Source organism: Phacochoerus africanus, chromosome 7, assembly GCF_016906955.1.
Source record: "Phacochoerus africanus isolate WHEZ1 chromosome 7, ROS_Pafr_v1, whole genome shotgun sequence".
Lineage (NCBI taxonomy): Eukaryota > Metazoa > Chordata > Mammalia > Artiodactyla > Suidae > Phacochoerus > Phacochoerus africanus.
The window spans coordinates 67,909,129-67,927,132 of NC_062550.1; the positions used below are offsets into that span (position 1 = coordinate 67,909,129).

Here is an 18,004-nt window from a genome sequence, read left to right on the forward strand (position 1 = left end):
GGCCCGGTTGGGGTTGTACTGCAGGGGGCAGTGGACTAGGGGGAGGGGGCCCTGGCGAAAACTGAGGACACCCAAGGAGCCAGGGACGTTAAAGCTGCTGCAGGGATGTAACGGGAGGATATGGGGAGCCAGTGGGATGGGAAATTGGAGCGGAACCCGGGGTTGGGGGCGCGGCTCGCGGCTCGCGGCTGCAGTCTCCCCTACCCGCCCCCCTTCAAAAGCTGAGAAGCGGGAAGATTGAGGAACTTCTCGAGGCTCTTCGGTAGTGACCCAGGAACTGCAGAGGAAAAGGCCCGGGAGGGGCCTCCAGCAAGGCCCTCCCCAGCCCCCTTCCCCCTTCCCCCCTCCCCACCTCTTGGCTCCTGGCCTCCCCGGGCTGGGGACCGCGGCTGGCCCTGGCCAGTGGGAGGCCTGGAGAGGAAGGAGGCCTGAGAAGGAAGTTTCTGCACTGAAGGTCACGATGCCCTGCAGGACAGGCAGCCTGGACATCTGAGAATCGGGCAGACAAACCAGGACCTGTGTGCACCAGCTGCTCTCCCCCAGGCCCTGGCTGGCTGGGGCCTCAGCGAGGGGACAGGATCGCTTTGGGGGGCTGGCCAGGTAGAGGCTCAGAGGTCTCTCACAAAGTTGCTCCTGGGAAACTTGAGGGCTGAGCGGCTCGGGCTGGGAGACAATGTCCCTTTCACCCCATCCAGCCCTGGGCAGAGCAGGACGTGAGAGCGGAAGTCCCTCCCCATCCTGGGACGTGCAGGCCAGCCCTGCAGTCAGGGCCTCCCTTTCACTGGCTGCACCCAGGGGATGTTGGGGGCAGGGTGAGGTGTCCATAAGAGGGAAAAGATTGGGAGGTCTTGGACACAGGGTGGGGACAAGGGCCCCTAGCCCCTTCCCAGACGTGATGTGGAGGAGGAAATCCACTCTTCTCCAAGACCAGTCCCTCAGAAGCTGGGGCTGGGCCAGGTTTGTGAGCAGAGGATGGAAGATGGGTTGGTTCTGGACTTGAAGTGTTGAAGGTTTGGGGAGGGTGGGGGGAGGGTGGAATGGACGTTGCCCATTAGCAGGTGCTGGTGGAAGGAATTGGGGCCTCTTTGCTGGCCCAGCGTAACCTGAGACCAGCCCCCTTTTCCAGCTGAAAAGCCTGTGGCTAAGTTTAGCCCACAGGATGATAACCTTTGCTTAAAAGGCAGAGAGCACGCTGTCCTGCACCCCGACTCCAGCCTGTCCTGTCCCTTCCCTTTCTGGGACTGCCCTCCTTCCTTGGGGCCCCAGATCCAAGGCTGACTGTTGCTGGCAGCCATGTGTACAGTCGGTGCCCAAGCTTTTCAAGAGCGGCAAGAGCAGGGCCTGAGGGCACTTAACCATGAAGGAGGCGGGATGCTGGGCACTGAGGAATCTCCTGGGGAAGTGGAGCACCAGGATCACATACTCTCCCTGGCAAGGGCCTTAGGAGCCCCTCCACCCTCCTCTGCTCCCCGAAGCATGTTCCCCTTTGCCGCATGCTTGTCATTGTTCATTACTGTCCTTTGCTGAAAAAAGAGGGAGCTCAGTGCCCAGGGAGCATGACTGACGCAGTCTGTTGTCATGACAGCAAAGACACCAGTGTTGTCATGACAGCAGCCTCACTGCCTCCGCTTCAGGTGACTCAGCAGAGAAGTCTTGGGGGGCAGGAGGGGGTGGACAGGGCCTGCAGCTGAGGGGCTGACGTCCTGCAGACCCTGTAAACGTGGTGCCAAATCCCTGGGGGATGGTCTCCACACTGTCTAGAGCTGGAATTAGGGGCACAAGCCAGGGTGGGCAGGACAGAGCAGCCAGCCCCTGGTGAGGAGGGTTTCTCAACTTCAACACTCCTGACATTTTGCGCTGATGACTCTTTGCCATCAGACCTGTCCTGTGCATTGTAGGATATTTAGCAACACCCCTGGCTCCTACTCATTACCTGCTGTTAGCACCCTCTCCTTGGCTGTGACAACAAAATAGTCTCTGGATATTGTCAAATGCCCCTTGGAGGGCAACACTGCCCCCAGATTGAGAAGCGTGGATCTGAAGCCTAGGCACTGCCTAATTCTGCACAGCGGAGCAATCCTGCCATGTGTGCAGGGTGTGGAGGTTGAAAGGCAAGGACGGGCCAGCAAGGGACTCGAAGCTCATCAGATGCTGGCACAGGCCCCAGACTCCTGGATCAATAACCCTCTGTCTGCTGCCTGCCTCTGGGCTAATGTGGGATGAAACACAGACAGGCTTAGGAAAAACCTCTAAAAGTATATAAAAATATTTATTCATTAGAAAACAAAGAAACTGGCAAACATACATTCTGGAAAACAACTCGACTCGGTTCAGTTAGGCTTAGTTTAGCAAAGCCTAACATTATAAAGACCATTTACACATTAAAAAAACCCAAGGAGACAGGTAAACAAGTATTTTACAAGGGGAATGGAATTCAGGGTCACTCCACAAGACACCTGCAGGGCTGGCTGGGATGGGAACAGGCAGGACCGCCTCTAGGATCTTTGTCTGTGAGCAGATGCTCGGCGGATGGGGGTGGTTTTCTTGGGTGTCTCATCTTCCATCATCTCTGCTGACAGTTCTATTCAAAAGAATTGGGGGAATGAGACAAAGCTGAGTCACAAATATGGTGAAAAACGGGTCTCAAGAGAACGAATGGGACAGTCCCTGACCACACTGCCCAGTGGGGGGAGGACGACATGGGGGTGGGGGACTATGTGGCAGGCCTGCCATCAAAGCAGGCCTCCCTGCAAGCTGTGCTCGCTCTGGGCCAGGTCCAGAAAGGGGCACCGTACCCTCCTCGCTGGACTCGTCGCTCGAGAAGACAATTCTGAGCTTCTTTTTCGAAACTTGCTGCTGGGTGTTTGGATGCCGACGGGTAGTACGGCGGGGCTCAGGTGTGACAAAGTCATTGTCTGAAGCTGCAGAGGCCAGATGCCGGTGTCTAGAGACTAGAAAAGGCAGAGGCATGAGTTGGAAAAAGGGAAAAAAAAAAAAAAAAAAAAAAAGAACTTCTATCAGCGAGGAGGCCCCGCCTGGTCTCTCCCAAGGCGCTGCCTCACATACCAGCAGGTAGTTTCTTGGCTGATGGGGCTCTCTGGCTGCCTCCTTGGCCCATCTCAAATTCCTCTATTGCATCCAAACCTCTGGTGTGACAGGCCCGAAGCTTCTGCTCAAATTCATCTATTACAGCCTGGAGGAAAAAAAGATTAAAAGTAGGCCTGGAAATAGTTATTTCTTTTTTTTTTTTTAACCTTTTTGCCATTTTCTTGGGCCGCTCTCATGGCATATGGAAGTTCCCAGGCTAGGGGTCGAATCGGAGCTGTAGCTGCCGGCCTACGCCAGAGCCACAGCAACGCGGGATCTGAGCCGCGTCTGCAACCTACACCACAGCTCACGGCAACGCCGGATCCTTAACCCACTGAGCAAGGCCAGGGATCGAACCCGAAACCTCATGGTTCCCAGTCTGATTCGTTAACCACTGAGCCACGACGGGAACTCCAGGAAATAGTTATTTCTAAGATTAAAAAGAAACAAGGCAGTGAAAAGACATGGAGGAACTTTAAATCTGTATTACTAAGTGAAAGAACCCAACTGAGCAGGGTACACACTGTGATTCCAATGCTGTGACATCCTGCGAAAGCCAACGCTGTGGTGACAGGAAAAGGATCAGTGGCTGCCAGGGCTGTAGGAAGGGGGCTGAACGGGGAGCAGAGGGTGCTGGGGCAGGGGGACTACTCTGAACGAAACACACAGCGCTGGGCACAAGCTATTCATCCAAACCCACAGCGCGCACACCAGGAGTGAACAGTCCTGGAAACCGTGCTCTTTGGGCGCTGTGACACGTCGAGGCAGGCTCACCCACTGTACCATAGGTCTGGCTCTGGCCTCTGGCGGGGGTGTGGGTAACTGAGGAGGCTGTGCCTGCGTGGGAGCATGGGGCCTTTGGAGAAACTATACCTTCTACTTGATTTTGCTTTGAACCTGAAATTGCCCTTAATAAAGTCACCAAAAAAAAAAAAAAAAAAAAAAGAAGAAGAAACAAAGAAACAGGAACTGGAAAAAGATCCCGGCTCAGGTCATTCTGGTTACTTGGTTGCAACCAGCTGGGTTTCCTCAGAACAGCGGCTGGAATGCAGCAGGCGCCACTCACCTTGCCCTCCGGCTTGGCTCCACGTCGCAACTTGCCTACAACTGACAAAAAGGCACTAAAGATGGACTCGTCTGATAGTTTATCTCCAAAGCAATCAAAGTTGTCCAGCATCTTGCGGAGGCCCCGCTCTGTGAGGGGCAGCTGCGACACGCAGTAGGCCAGGTCCCGGTACTGCCGCTCAGTTCTGCGGGTGGGAGGGCGTGGTGAGGAGCAGCGGGATGGAGGGCAGGCCCGTGCCTGCCCCGCAGTCCCTCCCAGCCCAGATGCCACCGTGCGCTCTTTTCTCTGGGCACAGAGAACCCTCCAGGAGGCAGCATACCGGGCTGTGCGGAACCGCTGACAGAGCTTTTCCACCAGGCTCTCGGTCTGCTTGTCCTTGGTGATGTAGGAGAGGAGCTGCCTGCAGGAGGGGAGATACCAACGGGCTGTCTCCAGGGGCGGCTCCGAGCCCAGCCCCAGGCCCGGCCCAGCCTCTATCATCCTGCCTCAGCAGCCGACTCTTCCCTGCCCTGGCCCGTCCCTGGCCTCTCCTGTCCCTCAGGGAGGGGTCCTCGCCACCCTCCTGAGGAATTTTCACTGTGACTGGAACTTTAGGACAAAAGCAGCGACCCTCTAGTACTAGTATGTGCTTACCCCCATTAGGAACTTTCATCTTTTTTTTTTTTTCTGTCTTTTGTCTTTTTAGGGCCGCACCCACGGCATATGGAGGTTCCCAGGCTAGGGGTCGAATTGGAGCTAGAGCTGCTGGCCTACACCACACCTCACAGCAATGCCAGATCCTTAACCTGCTGAGCGAGGCCAGGTATCGAACCCACAGCCTCATGGAGGAACTTTCATCTTACTGAATCTTCTTAAGAACTAATAAGGGGCAAACATTTGGGGGCTCGTTCTACACAGGAGGAACAGGCACAGAGAGGCTGTCACTGCTGGAGTCCACACGGCTACAGAGACACAGAGCCACAGAGCCAGAATTCACACACAGGTTTGTCTGAGTCCTAAGCCTGCGCTACATGGAAAACGTGTCCCAAGGCCCAGGGAAGCGTACTTCATGATGGTGTGGAAAGGCTCTTCCTCCACCCCTCCCTCGGGAGCCGACAGGCGGCTGATGATATCTGGAAGGAGGTTATAGATGGCGTTGCCCTGTAAGACAGACAGTCATGTCACAGAGAGAGGAGACCTGCGTGTTCCCTTGGCAGCACACCTGAGGCTGCTCCCACCTCTTACCTTGTGGGAAAGCTCATTAAAGAAGTTCTTGGCCAGGGCAGCAATCTGAGGAGCGGGGTCGATGAGCAGCACGGCCATCTCGCTCACCTGTCCCTTCACCTTCACCATATCCTTCAGGATCAGGTGGGTCATCACCAGCCCGGCTGTTTTACGCACTTGCTGGGCCGGGTCCCGGAGGCTAGGAATGAGATCTCAAGTCAATGGGACCAAGACCATGGGCTACACCCTGAGGCTGCCCTGGAGGCCCTCAGCAGGAATCTATGGCCTCTTTGTTTTTGGCTGCACCTGTGAGATGTGAAGTTCCCAGGCCATGGATGGAACCCGCACCACCGCAGCAACCCGAGCTGCTCCAGTGACGGCACTGGATCCTTAACCCACTGTACCACAAGAGAACCCCACTATGGCCTACTGTGCCATTCTAGAAGCAATTAGAGGCTTTCTAGATTTAAAAGCTGGGTTTAAGGAAAAAGGCCAAGCCTATAACCAAGGCTTTAGACAAGAGGCGTCAATCCCTTTGGGGCCACACTCAGCCAGGGCCTGCGCAGGTCAGGTATCAAGTAGACGTTCAAGGGAAGGCTGGGGACCAGGGGACATAGTCCTGGCGATTCTCACCGACCTCACCCCAGCCTCTGGGGCTGCCAAGGACAGCTCAGGCACTGTGAAGGATCTCTCACCGAGCATACAGATGAGGGGTCCAGGGGTCCACCAGGTTGGGGAAGCGGATGGCCAGATCCCCAGTAGCAATCATGAGGTTAGATCGAACAGTGGGGAGTGAGGACTTTTCTAGCATGGTGAACAGAAGACGAAGCTGGGAGTCACAGAAAGTGGCACTGGGGGCAAAGAGAGGATCGTCAGGGAATCCATACCCCTCTACACACACCCCGCCCAAGGCGATACCACCTCAGGGCCTACCTGATCATACAGAACTTGCCCAGGGCAAGTGAAGCAGCTGCACAGAGCTCTGGGTTGCTATAGAGACCAGGGTTATTGCAAACTTTGAGGAGAAGTGGAACGAAGGCAGCCAGGGTCTGTTTGCCTAGGGGAAGAACAACTCTAGGTTTGGGACAGGCTAGCTACTAGCTGGGGAGGTCACTCTGCAACCCATCTCACCATCCAGCAGCTCCAGCTCACAGATGCCGCGGATCAGTTCTGCCTCGGTGTCATCAGCAGTGGCCCCGACCAGCCCCATCTCCTCCTCCATGGTGGCCTCAGAGCTTGCATTCTGATGGGAAAGCAGCCAGGAATCACGGGTGCGCAGACAGTTTTGATTCCAGCCTATCCTTCCTTTCACATGAATGGCTCTGGGGAAAGGCAAATTCTGCAAAACCATTTACAGGCTTGTCACGTGTATCTGAAGAGGAGGGACTCTTGAATTAAACAGAAAGGAACTAGATCCCTTCCATTTGTGTTTAAGTTGCCAAAGCACCCTACATCTCTGCCCAATTCATCCTCATAGAAGCATATGATTTCCTGTATACAGTAAAGAGATGGAGCCTGCCAGACTGTGGTTCAAGTCAGACTGAACCCACGGAGAAGGTCAGACTTTATCCCACTGCTGCAGGGCTGTGTCTCATTTGTTTGCCAGACATCACCGCCTCTAGTGGAGAGAACACAAGGTCCCATCAGGTGCCAGGCCCAGGCACTAAGGCTGCTGGAAAACCAGTGGGAGTAAGCAGGTTCTAACAAACACTGCTTCGGGCACAGCCTGTATTTTATGCCAAAGTCCCTCACTCATGCTCTGTATTCACCTCAAACTTTCCTTCCCGGGTGATCCATCTTTGTTCTCACTGATGGTTCCGAGCAGCCGCAGCAAGGAGGCAGTCTCCCTCAGCACATTCAACGGGAGAGAAGCAGAGACCCCCACCCAGGGAGGAAAGGTGAAGGATCCGAAAGAAAGAAGCAACGTCTGGGAAACGTCCTGGACACAAACCCAAATGCCGGGGCGTGCCATTCACCTTCTCCTTGGGATCTTTTGCCTTATGCTCCTGCTCTTCCTGAAGAACTCGGCGCCGACAGAGCTCTCCACTCACTGCCTGCTCCAGGTGCACCAGCTGCTGCAGAGCCACATCCCCAGCCAGGGACAGCAGGTTCATCAACAGGAAAGTGGGGAGCATGGGGGTGTCCTCTGCAGGAGGTGGAGTGGGGAGGCAGGGAGAGACAGATAATCAAGTCTCCCTGGAGCCCGCCCTGTTTGCACTGATGGCCCCTTGCTCATGTGCTCTACAACCCAGTGAAGAAGCAAGAGAAGAGAGTGAAGGAGATGGTGGCAGAGACTGGCCCAGCCTGAGTGACAAAAAGGGACAGCGTGGGCTAAGGGGGTCAGGATTCATTGTAGGAAGTGGTAGTGGCAGTGGCTTCTTTTCTGCGGTAAAGCAGTAGCTGTTCACTGCCCAGGGACCCATGGACCCTTCGGCCCACTTACTCGGGGCCTCCTGGGGAGGGCTCTTCTCCTCCAGCTTCTCCAGGGCCTGCTTCGCACAGCCCTGCAACATCTGGGCACAGATTGCCTCAGGGCCCTCTGCCAGCTGGTAAATGAGGGTCACTGCTGCCTCTTTGAATGGGATCCAGAGTGGGTCCGGGTGGACAATACCTGCACAGGAGAAAGGACAAGTTGCCATGGCAGACAAAGGACCCAATTCTGCCTAAGGCCCTTGACTGTAGCTCACCCTTTGTGACCATCTCCCGCAGTCGCTCAAACAAGCAGTGTTCCTGCGGCAGCCGGAAGGGAGGGTGACGTTTGCCCAGCGAAGGCTGTGGAGAGTGGGGAGACACTGTGGGTATGTGTTGCGAGTGAATAAGAGGATGCCCACTCTCTTTGGTTTAGACGTAACCACCCCACATACCTTCCTCCTGTCAGAGATGTTGGTGATGGCATGGCACACCTGTTGGGCCAGCCTGTAGTCTGGTGGAAACTTCTCATCCAGCCCTATGCTCACCAGAGTGTCTAAGTTGCTGCCCACAATTTCTGGTTTTCCTCTAGGAGAAGGAAGCCAGAGTTAAAGCCACTCATGGACATGACTCTGTGTGGGGGACAACGCTGGTAGGAACCAGCACCCAATGCAGGGCTTCTAGAGCCTTGGAGCGCTCCAGCGAGGCTCTGACATAGGGCTGGCTCCTCGGCATCCCTCTTGCTCTACTTCTGCTGGGCGGGTGGATTGGTACTGTCACCGTTTTATTCTCCGCTTAGTAGCTGACACAGGCACAGAACTCAGTTGGGCCTGACTGCTATTACTGCCATTACTGAAGAAACGGGAACCTTCCTTTCTTCTCTCATCCCATTGCCCGTCTGGATCTGAGCCTCACCGTGCCATCATCCCAAGAAGCATGACAGAGGAACAGCGCTCCAGAGGAGAACAGGGGACCTTCTCGGTTGCCCGTTCCCACAGCACTTGGGTCACGGCTGGTTTCAATTCATCCTTCTGCACAAACTCACAGATCTGAAGAGAAAAGAATAAGGGCTCAAATAAAAAATAAATGATTTCCAGAGTTCCTCTCGTGGCTAGAGGTTGAATCAGAGATGTAGCTGCCGGTCGACGCCACAGCTACCTTTGACCCAAGCCACATCTGCGACCTACACCACAGCTCAAGGCAACACTGGATCCTTAACCCACTGAGCGAGGCCAGGGATCCTCATGGATACTAGTCGGGTTATAACTTGCTGAGCCACAACAGGAACTCCCTATTCTACCTTTTAAAATTTGTTTTCCATCAAGTGTAATTTTCCTTCCACTCCCAAAGTCCAGACCCCTGTCACTGCACACCTAGGGCAGCCCCCAGGGAGATCCCGTCCCTAGCCTCTGCTCCAACCAGCCTGTGTGCTGCGGTCTCCCCAGACATGTATTTCATGACACCACAGTTCTGCAGAAAGAGCTCTTCCTTGCCTGCTGGATAGGCTCCCCTGTGACACCTCGGGCCAGGCACCACCACCAGCTCTTCTCACAGTGAGGAGGAACCACGGCCGGTGGCGGTGCTCCTCCCAGTGGACGCCGCTGGTCCGCAGCACCTCGACCTTTTATCTCACAGTCCAAATGCCTCAAAGCAGATCTGCCTCACTAAAATGCTGGGATCCCTGGCTGACAAGGTTCAAGCCCGAGACTCTTGAAAGATATCCGGGACCTTCATGATTTACTTCCAACCCACATCTCCAGCTTTACTATCTCTTGCAGATAACAGTTTGAGCCAAAACACAATGGTCTTCATTCTACAACACAGGCAATGCTTTCTTGGCTTTCTGTCTGAAATGTTTTCCCTCCTGGAGTTTCTGTCATGGCTCAGTGGTTAATGAACCCGACTAGCATCCATGAAGACACAGGTTTGATCCCTGGCCTCGCTCACTAGGTTAAGGATCCGGCATTGCCACGAGCTATGGTGTAGGTTGCAGACACAGCTCGGATCCAGCATTGCTATGGCTGTGGCGCAGGGTGGCAGCTGCAGCTCCGATTCAACCACTAGCCTGGGAACCTCCATACGCCGTGGGTGCGGCCCTAAAAAGCGAAAACAAAAACAAACTATCTGCTGCGTTGTTCTATATGTTTTGTGTTTTTTGGCTGCCAACTAGACTTGAAAGCAAATAATCTTTGGGGAGGCTGAGTAAGTTGCTGAACCAAAGTAATCACTCACCAATACCTGCTGAATAAAAAGTGGAAGTGAGAGGACTTACAATTTCCTCAAGACACTGAATGGTCCCAACTGAGGCATCCACTAGCAGCAAAGAGAGATTGTGAATCAAAGTCTGGGCCTTGGCTCTGTCGGAACAGCAGAGATCAGGGGTCATTAAAAGACTGAGAAGTTGAAACTGGTAAACGGATTATTAGTGAATTCCAGCACAGTATCAAATAATAATAACTGCTTTAGACGCAAAGATAAAGAGAACAACCAGTGGTTACCAATGGGGAGGGGAAAAGGAGGAGGAGCACTACAGGGATTAAGAGGTACAAATCATTACGTATAAAATAAGGAACTCAGCAGAAATGAATCTGACTAGCATCCATGAGGATGCAGGTTTGATCCCTGGCCTCGTTCATTGGGTTAAGGATCCTGCATTGCTGTGGCTGTGGCACAGGCCAGCAGCTACAGCTCCAATTTGACCCCTAGCCTGGGAACCATCATATGCCATGAGTGCAGCCCTAAAAAGACAAAAGATAAAAAATAAAATAAAATAAAATAGGAGTTCCCGTCGTGGAGCAGTGGTTAACGAATCCAACTAGGAACCATGAGGTCGCGAGTTCGATCCCTGGCCTTGCTCAGTGGGTTAAGGATCCGGCGTTGCCGTGAGCTGTGGTGTAGGTCGCAGACGCGGCTCGGATCCCACGCTGCTGTGACTCTGGCATAGGCCGGTGGCTACAGCTCCGATTTGACCCCTAGCCTGGGAACCTCCATATGCTGTGGGAGCAGCCCAAGAAATGGCAAAAAGACCCCAAAAATAAATAAATAAGTAAAATAAAATAAAATAAGCTACAAGGGTATATTGTACAACACAGGGTGTATTTTGTAATTATAAATAGAATATAACGTTTAAAAAAATGTGAATCACTATACACCTGTAACTTAGATAATACTGCACTTCAATAAAATATTAAAAAAAAACCAAACGAATAATGCAAACATTTAGAATGGATAGACAACAAGGTCCTACTGTATTATACAGGGAACTATATCCAATCTCATGGGATAAATCATAATGATGATATATATATATATATGTGTGTGTATATATATATATATATATATATGCATAACCAAGCCACTTTGCTGTACAACAATTAGCACAACACTGTAAATCAACTATACTTTCATTAAAAAAAAAAAAGTTAAAAATCAAAATTTGTGGGGACACAGTTCAATTCTTAACAGCTCTGATTCTACCATTAATAAAAATATTTTTTGACTTGGGGGAAAAAACAAACAAATAGATAACTGCTCATGATGGGTTTCACTGGAAGTTCAGCCCCATCCCAAGCCCCACTACAGACCTATTACCTCCAGATTTAGAATTCCCCTAGAAGGGTGCCCACTTCCCCATCTTCCTTTAGGAGACCAGACACATCCTGAGGAGCTGACTTCAGAAAAGTTAGTGAAGGCAAATGAGGCCCATCTACCTGGCGGAGTCACCCTTAGGTTTGAGATAAAGCTGACGGTAGGCGTTCAGCACAGCTTCCCGGACACCAGGCTCCTTTGACCAGATGAGAGGCAGCATGCGACGCACCCCGAACAGGGCCTGGGGTACCCCAAATTGGAACACCATCACAAAGAATTCAATCACCTCCTGCACCACTGAGAGGACAGACACAAATGTCACCTATCTGCTTGGCAAAACTCTCAACACTCATAGAACCTTCCTTACTGTAAATCAACATCGTGCGGAAGCCTTCCTCATTTTCCCTGAGGATGCTGACTCCCCTAAATGACCTACCGTGAAATACTAAATGCGCTAAAATAGACGTCCTCCACAGGGCTACACAAAGCATGGGGAAGTAAAGTATCTGGGCAGGTCTAAGGAGCAAATACAGAAAGAAAGACAAATACCACAGGATATCACGTGTGGATCTAAAAGTAAACCTATACTCAAAACAGAAACAGGCCCATAGACATAGACAACAGACGAGGGGTTGCCAAGGGCAAGGGGGGAAGACAGTGGGATGAACAGGGAGTTTGGGGTTGGTAGATGCAAACTATTACACTTAGAATGGATAAGCAGGAGTTACCGTCGTGGCGCAGTGGTTAACGAATCCGACTAGGAACCATGAGGGTGCGGGTTCGGTCCCTGCCCTTGCTCAGTGGGTTAAGGATCCGGCGTTGCCCTGAGCTGTGGTGTAGGTTGCAGACGCAGCTCGGATCCCGCGTTGCTATGGCCCTGGCGTAGGCTGGTGGCTACAGCTCCGATTCAACCCCTAGCCTGGGAACCTCCATATGCCGCGGGAGCGGCCCAAGAAATAGCAAAAAGACAAAAAAAAAAAAAAAGAATGGCTAAGCAATGAATGAGGCCCTAATGTATAGCACAGGGAACGATATCCGATCTCCTGGGAAAGAACATGATGGAAGATGAGAAAAAGAATGTGTGTGTGTGTGTGTACACATATATATATATATGCATGTATGAATGATTGGGGCATTTTGCTATATAGCAAAAATTGGTACCGCACTATAAAGTAACTATAATAAAAATAAAGCAAAACAAAACAAAAAACCCAAAGGAGCAGACAGATTGTCAATAAAATATGGACAAGAATGGTTTTTCCAACTTCAAGCCCCATCCTTACAGAGGGGGCGCTGCCCACCTGTGGTTGTGTGTTCATACATCATCTTGCTGATGATGCCAATGGCCTCTGTGATCTTCTGAGAGAAGCTGTAGGCATCCTGCAAGTACTGCACCAGCATTTCCTGCTTCACCAGCTCATCATTTTCCCTGCCTTTCTCAGGCTCTGACTTGTCTTCACAGCCAGTTTCTCCTGAGCCCAAGTTCCCCACAGCCCCCTGGGGAGTCTTCTCCTGGGTGGGAGCTTCTGGGCCTAGGAGTCAGAGAAATTACAAGATGGTTTTTGTACAGGGGCACATGGAGAAACCAACAGCTCTAAACATCCCTGGATATTCATTTCTACAAGAGGAAAGCATGAATTTAGAATTAAGTATCTTGGTTCACATCTCAAAAAAAGATTCGAGTCCTCTGTGGTCTGGAAATACCCTTTCATACCCCATGACTATCGATCTTGGGCTGGAGCTGCTTCCATTCCAAGGCAGAAGCACTGCTAACTCCCCTTTGGCCTCTTTCAGCATCAGGTTGTCAGTGAGGCCAGCATTTGACATAAACAGTCCATAAACACTAGTTGAAATGTCTTGCTTGTTGACTGAAGAAGGAAAAGGAATTTACCTTTGAAGATAGTTCCTAAGAGAGTCAGGAACCTGGTCTCCTCTGAATCCTCTGGGTCCATATGACAGAAGGGCTGAGACTCCTGGAAGTGGCCTATGGCTCCTCGAGCTAGAATGATGGCCTGCCTGACAGAACATCACCTGTCACCAATTTGGCACCATAAGAGTGTCTGCAACCCTGTGTCAGGAAGCCTATTTCACGATTCTATCAAGAACTGAGACCTATGGGTAGAGAATTCTGTCATTTGTGTAAAAAGGGGGAAAAAATGAAAACATGTTTGACTGTCTGACTGAACATTATTTCTAGAAAGAGGCTCTGTAACAACCAGCATTGCCTTCCCAAGAGAAGGGAAGTGAATGGCCGGAAAGCAGGTTTGGAAGGGATTTTTCATGGCATGTCCTTGTAATTTTAAATTTTTTACAATGTGAATATATTATCTAATTTCAAAAAAGCAGGTTTCTGTTAAAACAAAACAAACAAAACACTGCTATTAAACCATTAAAAAAAAGTTAAAAAACTTTAAAAATGTTTTGTTCTGGAGTTCCCATTGTGGCTTAGTGGTAACAAACCTGACTAGGCTCCATGAGGATGTGTGTTTGATCCCCGGCCCTGCTCAGTGGGTTAAGGATCAGGCTAGGATTAGACTCCTAGTCTGGGAACTTTCATATGTCTTGAATGCAGGCCTAAAAGACAAAGACAAAGAAAAAAAAAAAAAAAAGATTTGTTCTAACACATGTTTAAGTTTGTAATTGGAAGCCAAAGCCTGCACTATTATTAAGAACTTCACCCAGCTTCAACCGCTGAAGATTGCTGGAGGAAGAGACATCTCTAACATGGCAAGAAGCATTTTTTTCTTTTTTTTTTTGGCCTCATTCACAGCATACTGAAGTTCCTGAGCTAGGGATCAAACCATGCCACAGCAACAACCCAAGCTGCTGCAGTGACAGTGCTGGATCCTTAATCTGCAGTACCAAGTGGGAACTCCATGAAGAAGCCTTTTTCTGAAGGATCATTAGGATGCCTGGAGGCCCCTGGCCACCTTCTCTTTAGCCTTTTCTGAATAGCCTAATTAGGTAAGAAGTAAACAAGTAACTTGTGGCTGAGGTTTAATACCTGTTAATAGCTATAAGGCTTTGGTTGCTGTGATGAAGTTCTAGACAAAAAAATCTTATCTCTAAGATCAGGATTCATATTAGATTGATTAAAGATTAAGGCAGGATTGAGCAAGTTTGTTATTATTTATCAGCTCATGGGTTTTAGAATTAGAAAGCCGGAGTTCCCGTCGTGGCTCAGTGGTTAACGAATCCGACTAGGAACCATGAGGTTGCGGGTTCGATCCCTGCCCTTGCTCAGTGGGTTAACGATCCAGCGTTGCCGTGAGCTGTGGTGTAGGTTGCGGACGCGGCTCGGATCCCGCGTTGCTGTGGCTGTGGCATAGGCCCGTGGCTACAGCTCCTATTAGACCCCTAGCCTGGGAACCTCCATATGCCGCAGCAGTGGCCCAAGAAATGGCAACAAAGACAAAAAAAAAAGAAAAAAAAAGAATTAGAAAGCCGTTACAGATCTTAACATCTAATCATGTCCCTGGCTTGCGGAAGTTTCTCGGCCAGGGATCAAACCACTGCAGTGACCTGAGCCTCAGCAGTGACAATATCAGATCCTTAACCTGCAGAGCCACCAGGGAGCTCCCGCTGATAAACTATTTTAAAATAAATAATGACACTGAGGCCCAGAAAGTTTAAGCAACTTACTTTACAGAATCAGAATTATACTCATAGGTCTTCTTCTTCAAATGAAACAGAACTTTGGTCATATTTAATTACAATACTATTTACATTTAGTTGTTTTAGTAGTTTCTTTAAACATTTGTAAAAGTAGAAAGCACACTTAATTGCAGACTTTGCCTTTAGCATAAACCTGGTGTTCAGACCATTACTGCCATGAAAATACCTACCATCATCTGGTGGCAGCATACCCTAAGTGAAGTTCATTTGAAAAAACACTGTTTCTCAAAGGTTAACTCTAAACCTTGGAGTTCCTGTCGCAGCTCAGTGGTTAACGAATCCGACTAGGAACCATGAGGTTTCAGGTTCGATCCCTGGCCTTGCTCAGTGGTTCGATCCCTGGCCTTGCTCAAGGATCCAGCGTTGCCGTGAGCTGTGGTGTAGGTTGCAGATGCGGCTCGGATCCCGCCTTGCTGTGGCTGTGGTGTAGGTCGGTGGCTACAGCTCTGATTAGACCCCTAGCCTGGGAACCTCCATATGCCACGGGAGCGGCCCTAGAAAAGGCAAAAAGACTAAATAAATAAATAAAAATAAACCTAACAGGTCATTCAAGAATATCCCAGCCTTTCACATACCTGTAACTAGCTTTGGCTAGCAACCGACGGATGCGACTTTCCACCTCTTTGGCGGTCTCTGTCTTGGCAATTTCCTCAGGCATCCCCTCTCCTTCCTGGGGGAGCTTCAGCAGCTGCTGCAGGGTAGCCTTCAACTCTGGCAGCATGGCTCCCCACTCCTCCTCTGGGTCCAGCACTGTGGCTGAATGAGAAAGTCTCACTTAGACTCTTGCACTCAGTTTCCGGCTGGAGGGAGAAGGATGTCTGAGGTGAGCATGCCCATGCAGCGATCACTCACAAGCAGCTGCAGCTCGCCTCTGGACCCTCATCTCTTGTAATTTCTGGGTTTCTTTCTGCAGTGGTCCAGCAAGGTCAGTATCGCTAAGCTATCAAGGTAAAATGAACATCAGGGTCTTGAAGTCATGGAATTTCACCTCTATTTCCATTTAATTTATTCTTTTTGGGGTGGAACAAGCCCTCTTACCTTGCAGGAAAAGGGATTATTGGCAAGAAAACTGGCCAGCAGCTGGATGGCATTTTTACATACCAGCACCGACTTGTCTGCCAGACGCCCCACTGCTAAGGCCACCACTGCCTGGAAACGTGTCAGGGGCAGAGCCTACGTGGGGTAAGAAGAGAGGATGAGATCCCACCTTATACCTTCCGCTCTGCTCAAGACGCTCATGAAGTACACTCTACATGAGATACCCACTCATTCTAAAGAAATTTTTCTATGGGATGTGAATAGTTCAGGAGTACTCTTTTGTAGTGGTTAAGATGCAGTGTAGTCCTTAAATGGAGCCCTGCATCCTTGTCCTTGATAGAGGAAGACCTTACTAGTCGTAGTAAAATCCTGAATTCTAGACTCTTCTTTGACACAGCTACTTCCTTTTGACCCTGGATTCCTCCCTTCTTCAGTCTGTACACAGTGGGATACTGTGTATCTTTATCATGTTGAAAGCTGCTCACCTTCTGCTGGACGATCCGGGTGAAAAGTTGCAAAACACGGCTCCGCACAAAGGAATTGACGTCGTGGCCATGGGCTTGCAAGGTGTCCAAGAACTGGTCTCGGGTGTCTCGGGCCGCTGCCTCCAGCTGATCCCCATTCAGAACCTGCAGCACCATCTCTGCCATGGCTGCCAGCACGGCATTGCGCATCATGTAATTCTGAGGAAAATGAGGTTGGTATAAGCCTCTGCACCCCAATACTAACTGTCCTTTCCCTAAACTCTAGTGTTTATCCAGGCACAAAGGAGGGGTAAGGCCTTTAGGTAAGGTTAATTAAGCTTGCTTTTCTCAGCTCTGACTTTTTCTGTCAACTGCCCAACAGGTATTTTCCCCAAGAGCACTGGAAAAAGATGAATTCCAGGGACCTCCCATTGTGGCTCATCGGTTGAAGAACCCGACGAGTATGGGTTCAATCTCTGGCCTCAGTTGGTGGGTTAAGGATCCAGCGTTGCCACCAGCTGCAGTGTAGGTCAGTGATGCGGCTCAGATCTGGTGTTGCTCTGGCTATGGCATAGGCCGGTGGCTACAGCTCTGATTTGACCCCTAGCCTGGGAACCTCCATATGCTATGGGTGTGGCCCTAAAAAAAAAAAAAGAATCCTAGAAGGTCTTGTCTGCTCAGAGGAGAATGCAGGGACAAAATAAGCAAGGGCCAAGAGAAATTTTTTCTCACAAGGCTCATCCAGGTAACCATGGTGGCAGGTGAATATGAAATCACATTTCTCCACCAACACACTTTTGAAAAGCAGTAATTTCTACCTTCCATCTGAGGCTGAAACCCTTTGATCCTTATTAATAAACACTGCCTTTCCCCCACACTCCCTGTTCCACACCTTACTGACAGAGAAGCACAAATCAGCCCTAGTGCCAACCACTTCCATCACAGAATCTGATGGAGGATAGGGTCTGGGAGTTTGGCCAGGCCAAAAGCCAGAGAATGGGTCTTGCATTAAAGGTTAAAGTATATTAGGAGTTCCCAATGTGGTGCAATGGGATGGGTGGCATCTCTGGAGCACTGCGATGTAGGTTTGATCCCTGTCTAGGCACAGTGAGTTAGGGATTCGGGGTTGCTGCAGCTCGGATCTGATCCCTGGCCCAGAACTCCACACGCTCCGGGGTGGCCAAAAAAAGAGGGGGGAAAAAAAAACCAAACAACAGGTAAAGTACATTAGATGAAAGGGTGGAAAGGGTGGACTTTCACCAAGGAGCACCGGCCATCAAGGGCCAGATTAACACTAAGGGATCAGAGAACTGAGAGGGAAAACCTGGGTGGGTCTGAGAACCAGGTGACAGGAAGAGGCTGCATCCTGAGGACTGCATGGGATTCAGGATCACAGCTGAGTCACTCTCACTAGACTTAAGCTGAGGAACCATCATCTATCCCACCAGACCTGGATGAAACCAGCGTGACACTG

General features: G+C 50.6%; 1 protein-coding gene across 7 annotated transcripts in view; it reads right to left on the reverse strand.

Moving 5' to 3' along the window:
* Positions 1–2,250: 2,250 nt before the first annotated feature.
* The window catches only part of NCAPD2 (non-SMC condensin I complex subunit D2), a 30,497-nt gene continuing 14,743 nt past the window's right edge, over positions 2,251–18,004 (reverse strand). For 4 of the 7 annotated variants that reach the window (XM_047787732.1, XM_047787733.1, XM_047787736.1 and 1 more), the window contains 23 exons: positions 16,552–16,749; positions 16,067–16,201; positions 15,881–15,968; positions 15,604–15,784; positions 13,245–13,369; positions 12,655–12,885; positions 11,476–11,650; positions 10,038–10,122; positions 8,681–8,814; positions 8,221–8,353; positions 8,044–8,128; positions 7,800–7,967; positions 7,333–7,502; positions 6,488–6,695; positions 6,290–6,413; positions 6,052–6,207; positions 5,378–5,555; positions 5,199–5,293; positions 4,473–4,553; positions 4,154–4,337; positions 3,067–3,193; positions 2,796–2,951; positions 2,251–2,581 (listed from right to left, as the gene is read on the reverse strand). In XM_047787732.1, coding sequence (XP_047643688.1) covers positions 2,496–2,581; positions 2,796–2,951; positions 3,067–3,193; positions 4,154–4,337; positions 4,473–4,553; positions 5,199–5,293; positions 5,378–5,555; positions 6,052–6,207; positions 6,290–6,413; positions 6,488–6,695; positions 7,333–7,502; positions 7,800–7,967; positions 8,044–8,128; positions 8,221–8,353; positions 8,681–8,814; positions 10,038–10,122; positions 11,476–11,650; positions 12,655–12,885; positions 13,245–13,369; positions 15,604–15,784; positions 15,881–15,968; positions 16,067–16,201; positions 16,552–16,749 — 3,303 coding nt within the window. In that variant the 3' untranslated portion in view covers positions 2,251–2,495. The remainder of the gene's footprint in view (positions 2,582–2,795; positions 2,952–3,066; positions 3,194–4,153; positions 4,338–4,472; positions 4,554–5,198; positions 5,294–5,377; positions 5,556–6,051; positions 6,208–6,289; positions 6,414–6,487; positions 6,696–7,332; positions 7,503–7,799; positions 7,968–8,043; positions 8,129–8,220; positions 8,354–8,680; positions 8,815–10,037; positions 10,123–11,475; positions 11,651–12,654; positions 12,886–13,244; positions 13,370–15,603; positions 15,785–15,880; positions 15,969–16,066; positions 16,202–16,551; positions 16,750–18,004) is intronic. The other 3 variants (XM_047787738.1, XM_047787735.1, XM_047787734.1) reach the window with 2 other exon arrangements.